Source organism: Ambystoma mexicanum, chromosome 3q, assembly GCF_040938575.1.
Source record: "Ambystoma mexicanum isolate Mex_15411 chromosome 3q, UKY_AmexF1_1, whole genome shotgun sequence".
In the NCBI taxonomy this organism is placed as follows: domain Eukaryota; kingdom Metazoa; phylum Chordata; class Amphibia; order Caudata; family Ambystomatidae; genus Ambystoma; species Ambystoma mexicanum.
In genome coordinates, this window is record NC_090926.1 from 1,249,110,504 (window position 1) to 1,249,126,643 (window position 16,140).

At 48.0% G+C, this 16,140-nt stretch overlaps 1 protein-coding gene across 2 annotated transcripts in view; it reads left to right on the top strand.

The window, feature by feature from the left end:
* ODAD3 (outer dynein arm docking complex subunit 3) overlaps window positions 1–16,140 on the top strand; it is a 125,962-nt gene that overhangs the window by 89,809 nt on the left and 20,013 nt on the right. For both annotated transcript variants that reach the window (XM_069604228.1, XM_069604229.1), the window contains one exon: window positions 5,762–5,922. In XM_069604228.1, the coding sequence (XP_069460329.1) occupies window positions 5,762–5,922 (161 nt within the window). The remainder of the gene's footprint in view (window positions 1–5,761; window positions 5,923–16,140) is intronic.

A 16,140-nucleotide genomic window follows, 5' to 3' on the forward strand; every position in this document is an offset into this window, starting at 1 on the left:
GCTCTACCTGTTCTGTATGAATGAATGAATGAAAGAAGCTTGCACTGCTGTAGACTTTGCTCTTCCTGTTTTGTATGAATGAAGGAAGCTTGCACTGCTGTGGCCTTTGATCTACCTGTTCTGTATGAATGAATGAATGAATGAAGGAAGCTTGGACTGCTGTAGCCTTTGCTCTTCCTGTTTTGTATGAATGAAGGAAGCTTGCACTGCTGTGGCCTTTGATCTACCTGTTCTGTATGAATGAATGAAGCTTCCACCGCTGTGGCCCTTGCTCTACCTGTTCTGTATGAATGAAGGAAGCTTGCACTGCTGTGGCCTTTGATCTACCTGTTCTGTATGAATGAAGGACGCTTGCACTGCTGTGGCCTTTGATCTACCTGTTCTGTATGAATGAAGGAAGCTTGCACTGCTGTGGTCTTTTCTCTACCTGTTCTGTATGAATGAAGGAAGCTTGCACTGCTGTGACCTTTGCTCTACCTGTTCCGTATAAATGAAGGAAGCTTGCACTGCTGTGGCCTTTGCTCTACCTGTTCTGTATGAATGAATGAAGCGTGCACCGCTGTGGTCTTTGCTCTACCTGTTCTGTATGAATGAATGAAGGAAGCTTGCACTGCTGTGGCCTTTGCTCTGCCCGTTCTCTATGAATGAAGGAAGCTTGCACTGCTGTAGCCTTTGCTCTGCCTGCTCTGAATGATGGAAGCTTGCACCGCTGTGGCCTTTGATCTACCTGTTCTGCATGAATGAAGGAAGCTTGCACAGCTGTGACCTTTGATCTACATGTTCTGTATGTTGAAGGAAGCTTGCACTGCTGTGGCCTTTGATCTACCAGTTCTGTATGAATGAAGGAAGCTTGCACCGCTGTGGCCTTAGATCTACCTGTTCTGTATGAATGAAGGACGCTTGCACTGTGACTTTTGCTCTGCCTGTTCTGTATGAATGAATGAAGGAAGCTTGCACTGCTGTGGCCTTTGCTCTGCCCGTTCTCTATGAATGAAGGAAGCTTGCACTGTTGTAGCCTTTGATCTACCTGTTCTGTATGAATGAAGGAAGCTTGCACCGCTGTGGCCTTTGCGCTACCTGTTCTGTATGAATGAAGGAAGCTTGCACCACTGTGGTCTTTGCTTTACCTGTACTGTATGAATGAATGAAGGAAGCTTGCACCGCTGTGGCCTTTGCTCTACCTGTTCTGTATGAATGAAGGAAGCTTGCACCGCTGTAGTCTTTGCTCTAAGTGTTCTTTATGTATGAAGGAAGCTTGCACCGCTGTGGTCTTTGCTCTACCTGTTCTGTAGGAATGAAGGAAGCTTGCACTGCTGTGACTTTTGCTCTGCCTGTTCTGTATGAATGAAGGAGGCTTGCACCACTGTGGCCTTTGCGCTACCTGTTCTGTATGAATGAAGGAAGCTTGCACCGCTGTGGCCTTTGCTCTACCTGTTCTGTATGAATGAATGAAGGAAGCTTGCACCGCTGTAGTCTTTGCTCTAAGTGTTCTTTATGTATGAAGGAAGCTTGCACCGCTGTGGTCTTTGCTCTACATGTTCTGTATGTTGAAGGAAGCTTGCACTGCTGTGGCCTTTGATCTACCAGTTCTGTATGAATGAAGGAAGCTTGCACCGCTGTGGCCTTAGATCTACCTGTTCTGTATGAATGAAGGACGCTTGCACTGTGACTTTTGCTCTGCCTGTTCTGTATGAATGAATGAAGGAAGCTTGCACTGCTGTGGCCTTTGCTCTGCCCGTTCTCTATGAATGAAGGAAGCTTGCACTGCTGTAGCCTTTGCTCTGCCTGCTCTGAATGATGGAAGCTTGCACCGCTGTGGCCTTTGATCTACCTGTTCTGTATGAATGAAGGAAGCTTGCACCGCTGTGGCCTTTGCGCTACCTGTTCTGTATGAATGAAGGAAGCTTGCACCACTGTGGTCTTTGCTTTACCTGTTCTGTATGAATGAATGAAGGAAGCTTGCACCGCTGTGGCCTTTGCTCTACCTGTTCTGTATGAATGAAGGAAGCTTGCACCGCTGTAGTCTTTGCTCTAAGTGTTCTTTATGTATGAAGGAAGCTTGCACCGCTGTGGTCTTTGCTCTACCTGTTCTGTAGGAATGAAGGAAGCTTGCACTGCTGTGACTTTTGCTCTGCCTGTTCTGTATGAATGAAGGAGGCTTGCACCACTGTGGCCTTTGCGCTACCTGTTCTGTATGAATGAAGGAAGCTTGCACCGCTGTGGCCTTTGCTCTACCTGTTCTGTATGAATGAATGAAGGAAGCTTGCACCGCTGTAGTCTTTGCTCTAAGTGTTCTTTATGTATGAAGGAAGCTTGCACCGCTGTGGTCTTTGCTCTACCTGTTCTGTAGGAATGAAGGAAGCTTGCACTGCTGTGGCCTTTGCTCTGCCTGTTCTATATGAATGATTGAAGGAAGCTTGCACTGCTGTGGCCTCTGCTCTGCCTGTTCTGTATGAATGATTGAAGGAAGCTTGCACTGCTGTGGCCTTTGCTTTGCCTGTTATCTATGAATGAAGGAAGCTTGCACTGCTGTAGCCTTTCCTCTTCCTGTTTTGTATGAATGAAGGAAGCTTGCACTGCTGTGGTCTTTGCTCTACCTGTTCTGTATGAATGAATGAATGAAGGAATCTTGCACTGCTGTGGTCTTTGCTCTACCTGTTCTGTATGAATGAATGAAGGAAGCTTGGACTGCTGTAGCCTTTGCTCTTCCTGTTTTGTATGAATGAAGGAAGCTTGCACTGCTGTGGCCTTTGATCTACCTGTTCTGTATGAATGAAGGATGCTTGCACCGCTGCGGCCTTTGCTCTACCTGTTCTGTATGAATGAAGGAAGCTTGCACCGCTGTGGCCTTTGATCTACCTGTTCTGTATGAATGAAGGAAGCTTGCACTGCTGTGGCCTTTGATCTACCTGTTCTGTATGAATGAAGGAAGCTTGCACTGCTGTGGTCTTTGCTCTACCTGTTCCGTATGAATGAAGGAAGCTTGCACTGCTGTGACCTTTGCTCTACCTGTTCCGTATGAATGAAGGAAGCTTGCACCGCTGTGGCCTTTGCTCTATCTGTTCTGTATGAATGAATGAAGCTTGCACCGCTGTGTTCTTTGCTCTACCTGTTCTGTATAAATGAATGAAGGAAGCTTGCACTGCTGTGGCCTTTGCTCTGCCCGTTCTCTATGAATGAAGGATACTTGCACTGCTATAGCCTTTGCTCTGCCTGCTCTGAATGATGGAAGCTTGCACCGCTGTGGCCTTTGATCTACCTGTTCTGTATGAGTGAAGGAAGCTTGCACTGCTGTGGCCTTTGCTCTGCCTGTTCTGTATGAATGAATGAAGTAAGCTTGCAGTGCTGTGGCCTTTGATCTACCTGATCTGTATGAATGAATGAATGAAGGAAGCTTGCACCGCTGTGGCCTTTGATCTACCTGTTCTGTATGAATGAAGGAAGCTTGCACCGCTGTGGCCTTTGCGCTACCTGTTCTGTATGAATGAAGGAAGCTTGCACCGCTGTGGTCTTTGTTCTACCTGTTCTGTACGAATGAATGAAGGAAGCTTGCAGTGCTGTGACCTTTGCTCTGCCTTTTCTGTATGAATGAAGGAAGCTTGCACCGCTGTGGCCTTTGAGCTACCTGTTCTGTATGAATGAATGAAGGAAGCTTGCACCGCTGTGGTCTTTGCTCTACCTGTTCTGTATGAATGAATGAAGGAAGCTTGCAGTGCTGTGACCTTTGCTCTGCCTTTTCTGTATGAATGAAGGAAGCTTGCACCGCTGTGGTTTGCTCTACCTGTTCTGTATAAATGAAGAAAGCTTGCACCGCTGTATTCTTTGCTCTAAGTGTTCTTTATGTATGAAGGAAGCTTGCCCCGCTGTGGTCTTTGCTCTACCTGTTCTGTAGGAATGAAGGACGCTTGCACTGCTGTGGTCTTTGCTCTGCCTGTTCTGTATGAATGAAGGAAGCTTGCACCGCTATGGTCTTTGCTCTAAGTGTTCTGTATGTATGAAGGAAGCTTGCACCGCTGTGGTCTTTGCTCTGCCTGTTCTGTAGGAATGTAGGAAGCTTGCACCGCTATAGTCTTTGCTCTAAGTGTTCTGTATGTATGAAGGAAGCTTGCGCTGCTGTGGTCTTTGCTCTACCTGTAATGAATGAATGAATGAAAGAATGAATGAATGAAGGAAGCTTGCACTGCTGTGGCCTTTGCTTTGCATGATCTCTATGAATGAAGGAAGCTTGCACTGCTGTAGCCTTTCCTCTTCCTGTTTTGTATGAATGAAGGAAGCTTGCACTGCTGTGGCCTTTGATCTACCTGTTCTGTAGGAATGAAGGAAGCTTGCACTGCTGTGGCCTTTGCTCTACCTGTTCTGTAGGAATGAAGGCAGCTTGCACTGCTGTGGCCTTTGATCTACCTGTTCTGTATGAATGAAGGAAGCTTGCACTGCTGTGGTCTTTACTCTACCTGTTCTGTAGGAATGAAGGCAGCTTGCACTGCTGTGGCCTTTGATCTACCTGTTCTGTATGAATGAAGGAAGCTTGCACTGCTGTGGTCTTTGATCTACCTGTTCTGAATGAATGAATGAAGGAAGCTTGCACTGCTGTGGTCTTTGATATACCTGTTCTGTATGAATGAAGGAAGCTTGCACTGCTGTGGTCTTTGCTGTTCCTGTTTTGTATGAATGAATGAAGGAAGCTTGCACTGATGTGGCCTTTGCTTTGCATGATCTCTATGAATGAATGAAGCTTGCACTGCTGTAGCCTTTCCTCTTCCTGTTTTGTATGAATGAAGGACGCTTGCACTGCTGTGGCCTTTGATCTACCTGTTCTGTAGGAATGAAGGAAGCTTGCACTGCTGTGGCCTTTGCTCTACCTGTTCTGTAGGAATGAAGGCAGCTTGCACTGCTGTGGCCTTTGATCTACCTGTTCTGTATGAATGAAGGAAGCTTGCACTGCTGTGGTCTTTACTCTACCTGTTCTGTAGGAATGAAGGCAGCTTGCACTGCTGTGGCCTTTGATCTACCTGTTCTGTATGAATGAAGGAAGCTTGCACTGCTGTGGTCTTTGATCTACCTGTTCTGTATGAATGAATGAAGGAAGCTTGCACTGCTGTGGTCTTTACTCTACCTGTTCTGTAGGAATGAAGGCAGCTTGCACTGCTGTGCCCTTTGATCTACCTGTTCTGTATGAATGAAGGAAGCTTGCACTGCTGTGGTCTTTGCTGTTCCTGTTTTGTATGAATGAATGAAGGAAGCTTGCACTGCTGTGGCCTTTGCTTTGCATGATCTCTATGAATGAATGAAGCTTGCACTGCTGTAGCCTTTCCTCTTCCTGTTTTGTATGAATGAAGGACGCTTGCACTGCTGTGGCCTTTGATCTACCTGTTCTGTAGGAATGAAGGAAGCTTGCACTGCTGTGACCTTTGCTCTACCTGTTCTGTAGGAATGAAGGCAGCTTGCACTGCTGTGGCCTTTGATCTACCTGTTCTGTATGAATGAAGGACGCTTGCCCTGCTGTGGTCTTTGATCTACCTGTTCTGTATGAATGAAGGAAGCTTGCACTGCTGTGGTCTTTGCTCTGCCTGTTCTGTAGGAAAGAAGGAAGCTTGCACCACTGGGGTGCTGTGGTCTTTGCTCCTCCTGTTCTGTTGGAATGAAGGAAGCTTGCACCCCTGGGGCCTTTGCTGTTTGTGTGAGGGGAACCTGCACTCCAACTGCGGTTCGTTACATGTGTCACTGCAATTAAGTCATGTTCCTGTGCTCTTGGTTGATCCAGGAAGTGGTGACCAGGTTCATCGCTCAGGGTGACACTCACCAGCACCTGGAGGAGATGAAATCAGAAAACGAGAAGACTCTGGTGAGGCTGAAGGAAGAGAAGGAGCAGCTGGAGTCAGTCTTCCAGCAAATGAAATACTCGGGAGAGGCCAAACTGTCCAGGTAACGACTCCTGCCTCTCGCTCTCAGGCCTGCTGTGGCCCCTCGCTCCGAGTTCTGGCCCTTCTGCTTCACCAGGAGCCCTGGCCGCAATCGCATTCTGAAGCCATAGTCCCTCTTCTACCAAGCAAATGCCCTGACCTCTCACCTCAGGAACCAATTCATGTCACGCTCCCAAAGTTTTGCGGGTAGTTAGTATAGCTCAGTGGCACCGCGCTCGTCTTGGAAGCGAGATCAGGCAGAACAGCAGGTTCGAATCCCGGGTCCACGCTTAGAAACCTCTTCCGTATTACGCATGTTATGAATAACCAATCATTATATTTATCATTACTGAAAGGAAAAGGGTCACAAAGTACCTCGGCAGCATTTCCCTGAAGGAGAGGTGAGAAGCATAAAAACAAGGAAGCTCGAGTCCCCTGCGCTGGTGGCCTTAGGGACTGGCCAGTGCCCCCAAAACAGACCATCTAATCAAGATAAGAAAGCAAAAAGTCTTTACTTACCGCCAAAAGGTCAGGTCAATAGTCAACCAATAAAAAAACGATGGGGGTTTCATTACAGCTGCAAAAAGACATTTTTCCTAAGAAGGGTTCGATAAACAATCCTCCCACTGAAGAGCCTATTCAGGGGTGGAAACGCCGGCACATGGCTATTAGAATGTTCCTGGGGCTGGGGCAGAGGCTTTGGGCTGCAAAGTGTGCCTCTGGATTGCCTGGCTGCTGGGCAGCGTGCACCAGAGTCTCGGCCGCCATCTTGGAATTCCCCCCAGTCTCCCATGCGATCCTTCTCCCTGGATGGCAGTGGCTGTGTCTGGGATCTGCTCCATACAGTGGCTATAAGCTGCCCCCTAGTGGTTTAGGGCTGGGTGCTCTAACCCAAAGAGGCCCCTAAAGCATTGGGGAAACATTCCATACATGGAAGTGTGGACCATGCACGCGATGAAGGCCAATCCAGACATGGATCCTTGGGAGATTCCACAACATGATGACCTCAGAGCCTGGCAAACCACGCCCATAATTACTGCAGCAAGAGAAACAATCTACCCCATACTCTCATAAAAATATATAATGCATTGACCATTTATCTGGTGTGCACAAACTGAACTGTCCCTTTCTGCAGCACGATAGGGGTTATTTTTACCCATCTCTATGGTTATATATGCCAGGGTGATGGCCAGAGCTATGCTTGCTGAAACTCTAACCCGTGACCTGCAAGTTAAGCACAGATCTCTGCCGCACGAACTCAACCCACTGAGCTATCTGGCTGTCAAGGTGCTCCCAATAGGGTTTTACACTGGAGCACACCTGTGGGCATTGGTTTAAACTAGAGAGCTACACATGGTTGCCCCGGGCTATGTTTCAATGCAGCGCCCACATCTCATCACTCATTAAAAGGCAACGTGTGTAATGGCCCTTATGAAGAGCTCATCCTCTGATTGGCCTTTAGGCGCTATAATCAGCAAGCAATGACTCTAATCGCCAACCAGATGAAGACAGCGCACCGTTCAGCTGGCAACGTAGCTCGGTGAAATAATGCACCTGCTGCACAGATCAGTGCAAGGGCAGAATGATGTATGTTCCAACCTGTCCAGGATGGCAACCTTCACACCGAGATTACATTATAATTATGATTTCCTGTGTAATAAGAACTTTTTTCAAGTAAATAAAAGTCCTCGGTGCTTATTACAAACATCAAGAAATCATTTCGTTTAAAATATGCACAATAATACTGGAGTACAACTGAAATCACGCCTGGTTAGAACAGTTCCCGAAATCTCCTTGGCTCACAAAAGAACTGTATTTCATCAATCTAAGGGTGGCCACCTTTTGTTTGAATTACAAAAAACATTTGGGTATAGAGCTTTGAAGCTACAAGCCTGGGGTAATAAGCACTATATTAAAATTGCATGTAATTCAAAGCTAATTTCTTTGGCTGGAACAGCATGAAAGACCCAACCCTGCCTTGGTTGTTTGACAGTTGCACTGTCAGATCATTCAATAGTTGGACATATTCACTTTAATCCTCAATATGAGGGCATGAAAATGTTCAGTTAGAAAAATCCATTTTTTATGTGTATACATTTCAGAGAACGAACTATAAACACTGGTATAACCTATGAGGAGGTTTAGCTTTACGGGTTGAAGACGGCCATCTCTCAAAGATGTCTGACAAACATAGTTGTGTCTCGCTAGTTTGGCGGGAAGACAGCCATCTCTCAAAGATGTCTGACAGACATAGCTGTGTCTCGCCCAGTTTGGCGGGAAGACGGCCATCTCTCAAAGATGTCTGACAGACATAGCTGTGTCTCGCCCAGTTTGGCGGGAAGACGGCCATCTCTCAAAGATGTCCGACAAACTTGCTGTGTCTTGCCCAGTTTGGGGGCTTATCAGGGATACGCAGCTGGCATGCCTCTCAGCGCAATGACGTTGAATGACTTGACAGGCTTGTCACCTGTCAGGAATGGCACTCTGTGAAGAGTGGCACAGGGGTCCCAGGTAGAATTAGGGTGGCTGTGCCGAAGTAAGGTAGCAGATAAGCACACACAGCAGGGAGTTAAACAAGAAAGAAGAGTAGGAAACTGTAGCTGTGAGCCAAAAGGGGCAAAAGATACAAAGGTACAAACAAACTGGATTCCCTCTTGGGGTGTATGCTGAAATGGGAAAGAGTGTTCCACGAACCTTAGGAAACTCCAGCCTTCTGCACAGATTGCTATAACAGAGGCTCACGCTGTATGCTCATGGCTGGGAACAACAGCAGTGGGTGTCTGTAACACTGAAAACGCGACAAAGGAAGGGGCAGAGGTTGCCTGCCGGAAACCAACAGGCAAGCTCTGTACAAAGGGATTACATAAGACACATGAGAAGACAAGAACAGATATATCCAGCGAAAAGGAAGTCAATGAGCAATCTAGCAGAAGGAAATGAAGGAAAGGCAGTTAGACTGAAGTAGATAACCTAAGGTGGAGTACAGAGGACTCAACTAAGAGAACAAGGGAGCAGCAGACAGGAAAACAGAAGGCTGCAAAGTAGGAAGCAAGTCTGCAGTCAAGAGTGGGACTAGGTGCAGGCAAACTGTATTGGAGTGCGGAGGACTGTAGTAGGCTGCAAGGCAGGGAGTCCAGAAGAACAGGACAGAGAGAGATTAGAAGGAGGCGACAGACAGAGAGCCCAAAAGAATAGGGCCGCGACGTAGAGAGCCCAGAGGAGCAGGGCTGTAGGCAGCTAAGTGTAAAACAGGCTGCACTGCAGAGGAGTGTAGCAAGCCGCAAGGCAGGGAGTCCAGAGGACATGGGCTGTAGGCAGCGGAGGGAGCAGGCTGCAAGGAAGGAGCCCAGGGGACAAGGGCTGTAGGCAGCGAAGAGGTGCAGGCTGCAAGGTAGGGAGCCCAGAGGACAAGGGCTTGGAGACAGCAGAGGGTTGCAGGCTATAGAGCAGGGAGCCCAGAGGACAAGGACTGTAGGCAGCTGGAGTGAGGCAGGCTGCAGGGCAAGGAGCCCAGAAGAGCAGGGCAGCAAGGAGTGAGCCCAGAGGAGCAGGGCCGCTGGCTGTAGAGGGCTGCAGAGGACTGTAGTAGGCTGCAAGGCAGGAAGCCCAGAAGACATGGGCTGTAGGTAGAAGGCAGCGGAGCGAGATCGGCTGCAAGGCAGGGAGCCCAGAAAGGGCACTGGATCAAAACAGGATAATGCAGCAACAGGAACAGCATACAAAGTAGCGGGTCAAGGCAAACAGGAGCGTGGAGATCTCAAGATGCAAGACACTGTGCTCCTGCAGGCAGCTGCTTATATACAGCCCTGCCCTGTTCTGAGGCAGGCTAATTGACAGCACCTGGGGCAGCACACCTGATGACAATCTGCCTCCTCCCTCTCTGGTCCTGAGCAGGTGGAAGCAGCACTGGCCGCTAGGGCTTCTGGGGATTGTGGTCCCAATAACGATGAATGAGAATAGCCAGGAATTGAGGACTGTAGCCAGGTGCATTATGGTAAATGTAGTTAATTGAATAAAATAAGAAAGAACCAAAGTTGAGCAAATGGAAATAAAAGACCAAGGCGTGAAAAGGAGTTGTTCAAGGAGTATTAGGAGGATAAATGAGTACCAAGTAGTCCATGATGGTTGCCAATGCGTGTGCCAGCAGCGCGGGCATGACAGTATGCCCCTCTCCATGCCCCTCTCCAGGCCCCTTGAAGACTGACCAACAAGAAGAGCACGTCCAAGGCCTGTCACACCTCGAGAGAGTCTTATACCGAAAAGGCACATCATGAAGCACCAAAAACTGTTTAATGCTGCAAGGTGGGAGTCTTGAAGGGAGGAGACATTACCAATGTTTCGAACCTTTGAGGTACAATTCAGAAAAGACAACTTCTTAGGGACCAAAAACCCAACAGTGCGTTCATGAACTGAGGAACTGTGGAGATGTGCTGCGGGCTCCATGGCATATATTGCTTTGAAAGAAGTGGTCTTCCTTAGGACTGGCAATGGTACAGTGCTGAAAGGTGGAACCAGAGATTCAGCTGAATTGGTTGCTCTAGGACGGTCGTCCAAATAGTCAGAAGCAGCAATGGCAACATGAAGATTTGCGACAGAGACTTCAGGAGAAACAAAAGTTGCAGGAACATCATGAGTTGCAGGAAGATCAGGAATGGCAGTAGGAAGTTCAGATGCTGTAACAGCTGGAAGTATAGGTGTCACAGGAGCACCAGCCGACAGGGACGCAACTGAGACTGATGGCGTCGTGACTGGTAGTTTAGGTGCTGCAGAGGCACCAACAGGATCTACCGGAGCTGTTGCCTTAATAGGAGAACTTTTAACTGGCTTTGCAACAGGTACTGTCCTTGCAGGCAGAGAGGAAGGGGGTGCTTCGACTGCAGTAGGAGTGATCTGATATGAGGCATCAGTAGCAGATTCAGGTGTACTAGCGGGGGGAACAGCAGAGATTGGGCTATCAGATCTTGTAACAGGTAGCATGGAGGATGTAGGACCAGGAAAGGGTAAGCCTTCCGAAGGCTGGCCTACAAAGTCTTGTGTGCCCAAGTTGATACATGGATCTGGGGTATTGACAGTAGGCAAAGTTGGATTCCAGACAGGTACTGGGTATGTTTCAGGATCTGACTCATGGTCAGGAGTGCCAATGTTCATAGAAGCAGAGTACATCTCAGATCTGGTCACTTCAGTAGAGGCTGTAAGTGGGAGTAAAGGACTGACATCAAGGGCAAGAATGGAACAATCCTTTGACTCAGCGGAATGTCCAGTCAGATGATTACACTTGATCTTTGGTGTAATGGCCGTGTGAGCGATCTGGCCCACTGGAGGAGTCCATTCTTCACTATCTGAACGACAGCCTGTGTTACTGTGGCTAGTAAGTGAATGAGCGGTGTCAAGCTTTAACTGGTATGTATATGCCAAGGTCAGGTCTTCCAACTGCTAAGTATAAGTCTGTATCCTCTTCTGTGTTACCAGTAGCGGCCTTAATCTGTTAAACTCTAAAGACAGAATGTCGGGTGTTGGACATAGTGTCAGATGGTCTGGTAGATTGTGTCCCTTAGCTAGATTCTTATAATACAGATAGACAAATTCATCATAGAGGTCTTCGGTTTGTCTTTTAAGGCTTAAGAGTTGTTCTTGTAACAGGTATGTTCCATTAGCCTGTTCTACAGCTTCAGAATCTGGTGTAGCAGAAAATTCGGGTGTTGCAATAGGCAGACTGACCTTGGAGTTATCATGGTTAGTAGTTACTGGGGAAGCATTAAGACAACCGAGGGTCAGTATTGATCCTTTGTACCCCGGACCAGCTGCTCTAACTTCAGGATGCTGAATGTCTTGTCCTATTAAATGAGTGGTATCGGTAGTCTGGGGAGGTTGTGTAGCTTGCCAAGCTGTTCTTGAGGATGTCACTTTGGCAATAACGTACTCTGGTTGAGAGTTTGCCACAATGAGTGCAACATCTTTGGTTGAAGCAGTGTCAAAAGTAATGCCAGAAAGCGCATGAGTGTTATCCACTGGTTGGGCTAACAAAATCTGCAAGAATTTGTTATCTTGCTGTAGTTCTTCTACAGATAGAGACTGTGGATCATAGTTGCAAATGTCATAGTAGTTATACATAGAAGGGTCAGAGAGCCAGTGAGTGTAGTACTGTGCTTGTAAACCTTTGTTTACTAGGCCGAGTCTGTCCTTTAAAGTAGGGTTTTTGTTTGCTGTCCTTGGGAAAACTTTAGATTTTTGTAGAGGTTTCTTGAACCGAAAAGAAGGCATCTTTGGTCTGTGTGTGCCTTTCCTGCCTATGGAACAAGTATCTTTTTGGTCTTGCATTCTGTCAGGAATGGCACTCTGTGAAGAGTGGCACAGGGTACCCAGGTAGATTTTGGGTGGCTGTACCGAAGTGAGGTAGCAGATAAGCACACACAGCAGGGAGTTAAACAAGAAAGAAGAGTAGGAAACTGTAGCTGTGAGCCAAAAGGAGCAAAAGATACAAAGGTACTAACAAACTGGATTCCCTCTTGGGGTGTATGCTGAAATGGGAAAGAGTGTTCCACGAACCTTAGGAAACTCCAGCCTTCTGCACAGATTGCTATAACAGAGGCCCACGCTGTATGCTCATGGCTGGGAACAACAGCAGTGGGTGTCTGTAACACTGAAAACGCGACAAGGGAAGGGGCAGAGGTTGCCTACCGGAAACCAACAGGCAAGCTCTGTACAAAGGGATTACATAAGACACATGAGAAGACAAGAACAGATATATCCAGCGAAAAGGAAGTCAATGAGCAATCTAGCAGAAGGAAATGAAGGAAAGGCAGTTAGACTGAAGTAGATAACCTAAGGTGGAGTACAGAGGACTCAAGGAAGAGAACAAGGGAGCAGCAGTCAGGAAAACAGAAGGGCTGCAAAGTAGGAAGCAGGTCTGCAGTCAAGAGTGGGACTAGGTGCAGGCAAACTGTAGTGGACTGCAGAGGACTGTAGTAGGCTGCAAGGCAGGGAGTCCAGAAGAACAGGACAGAGAGAGATTAGTAGGAGGCGACAGACAGAGAGCCCAAAAGAATAGGGCCGTGAGGTAGGGAGCCCAGAGGAGCAGGGCTGTAGGCAGCGGAGGGAGCAGGCTGCAAGGAAGGAGCCCAGAGGACAAGGGCTATAGGCAGCGAAGAGGTGCAGGCTGCAAGGTAGGGAGCCCAGAGAACAAGGGCTTGGAGACAGCAGAGGGTTGCAGGCTATAGGGCAGGGAGCCCAGAGGACAAGGACTGTAGGCAGCCGGAGTGAGGCAGGCTGCAGGGCAGGAAGCCCAGAGTACAAGGACTGTAGGCAGCTGGAGTGAGGCAGGCTGCAAGGCAAGGAGCCCAGAAGAGCAAGGCAGCAAGGAGTGAGCCCAGAGGAGCAGGGCCGCTGGCTGTAGAGGGCTGCAGAGGACTGTAGTAGGCTGCAAGGCAGGAAGCCCAGAAGACAAGGGCTGTAGGTAGAAGGCAGCGGAGCGTGATCGGCTGCAAGGCAGGGAGCCCGGAAAGGGCACTGGATCAAAACCGGATAATGCAGCAACAGGAACAGCATACAAAGTAGCGGGTCAAGGCAAACAGGAGCGGGGAGATCTCAAGATGCAAGACACTGTGCTCCTGCAGGCAGCTGCTTATATACAGCCCTGCCCTGTTCTGAGGCAGGCTAATTGACAGCACCTGGGGCAGCACACCTGATGACAATCTGCCTCCTCCCTCTCTGGTCCTGAGCAGGTGGAAGCAGCACTGGCCGCTAGGGCTTCTGGGGAGTGTGGTCCCAATAACGATGAATGAGAATAGCCAGGAATTGAGGACTGTAGACAGGTGCATTATGGTAAATGTAGTTAATTGAATAAAATAAGAAAGAACCAAAGTTGAGCAAATGGAAATAAAAGACCAAGGCGTGAAAAGGAGTTGTTCAAGGAGTATGAGGAGGATAAATGAGTACCAAGTAGTCCATGATGGTTGCCAATGCGTGTGCCTGCGGCGCGGGCATGACACCTACAAGCCATGGGAGTTTTAACATCTGTTTTCCTTTTCCCATTCTCATTGACTTTCTATGTTTTCTCTTTTGATTCCTTTGTTTGCTGTTCTGAAGTAAGTCCTTGCCTTTCCTTCTTTCTTTCTCGTTTTCACCTCCTGTTTCTCACACACGTGCCCCTCCCCCTAGCCCTCACCTGCTCACGGCTCCTTTCAAGTCAGCCCCTTTTAACTTTCACATGCCCCTTATCCTGACAATAGGGGCGGGGAGGAATCTCCTTTGTCAGGAGGGAATGGGGAAGAACATGGTGTGTATAAAACAGTACGCTGGGAAACAGTGACCCGCAACAACAAGAAGCCGGGGTCATATATGTAACTGTGGACAATATAGAGACGAGCCTGCATACCGGCTGCTCTGACGAAGCCAAAAGGCTGGCTTGGGGAAATATAACACTAATAACTAGGGTATCACTACATGATATCCCCAACAAAAATATCGCCGTACATATGGCCGTTTGGTTCGCCATAGGTGATATTTTTTGGGGGGGATATTATGTGGGAGCGAGGGGTTGCAGGGGTGTCCCCCACACATTAAAACATGATGCAGGAGTTGCGGGGGTGTCCCTCGCAGGGTCCATGTGTGAATTTTGCCACAAAAATATGGCGATATTTTTGCATCGCGATATTTTTGCAGCAGAATTAAGACATGGAACCATAACTAGCCACGCTCCTAGGGAAATGCTTCCTAGGTAAAAAAGTAAAAGGCAGAGGGCACTGTGGGTTAACGCAAAATGCTCACGCTATGCAAAGGCTCCTGACTGCACTGATAGAGCAAAGTAGAGACCAGGGGGAAATGGCTATAGCCAGGGCTTTCTATGAGAAGACCTTAAAAGTCAGGAAATTGGAACTAGCAGAGCAGGCTTGGGTGAAACTAGAAAGGGCGGTGGGCACGGGCGACCTAAAAGTCTATTGGAGAGCGATTGCTGACGGACTAAGCATTAATGCCAGATCCATGAATGACCAAGCAGACCTGGTAGGCGAGGTCAGATGGATTCAACACTTCTCTGCATTATACCATGAACACAGTGTTGCGGCGGGGATATGCGATCCAGACATTGATCAGGCATACTCCTTTATGTACGATTCAGGGCATCGTAGTGAAGCCATTGTAGAGTTGTCTATGAGCGAAGTAGCCAGAGCTCTAGTAGGGATGGCTAATGGCAGACCCGCGGGACCGGATAGGGTCCTGATTGACTTTTTCAAGTATGAAATGGCGGCGTGGAGGCCAATAGCTACCTCGATATTCAACATGATATAACATCATTAAACCATACCCGACTCCTGGAAGGGGGCGACCACAATACCGATCTTTAAGAAAGATAACAGACATGATCCGGCTTGTTACTGGCCCATCTCTTTAATTGACACCTTGGCAACGTGGTTTGGCCAAGTGCGGTACAGAAAGATCACGGATTGGGTACTTGAAAATCGAATCCTAACGGAGTACCTGTATGGCTTTTCGGCGGGTATAGGCGCTACTGATCAAATACTGAATTTGAGCTCAGTTCAGGACAAATATGTTTGTGGCTTTAATAACACGATATACCTGGGGTTTATGGACCTTTCAACAGCATTTGACCGTATCGATCGCGATAGGCTCTGGAAAGTTTTATGTGCATTGGTTATGCCAGAGGCGATCTTGCAAGTTCTGGATGCAATGCACTCACATTTCTCAGCAAGTGTGAGGATGGAGAACCGCGGTGAAACAACTCGCGAATTCCGAATATTCTGAGTGCGTTCCAGCCCCTTTACTCTTCCATCGGTACATACATTATTCACTACCAGGTTCACTGTCCAAGATGGCAGTAACAGAAGACATGTGTGCTTCTGTATGGAGATGATACAGCCTGCATGGCAAGAACAAAGCACACCCTCCAAACATTGGTCAATATGTTCAATGATTACGTAGAGACTACGAATGAATATGGACAAGTCACAGCTAATGTGGATCGGCAGAAGCAAACCTTTGGGGAATGCAGCATCGATTGAAGGTAGGAAATTGGACTGGGTCAGCGCCTGACGATACTTGGGTGTAACGATTGCTTGTGATATGAGCTGGGACCCGTACATTAAACTGCGAATAGCGAAGGCTTTGCAGATCAAGGCTGCCAGCGTGAGATATGGTATGAAACTAGGTGGGTTGCCTCCAGATCATGCTGTTCGGATTGATAAGGCCAAACTGGTACCATTGTTGACTTATGGTGCAGTCATCC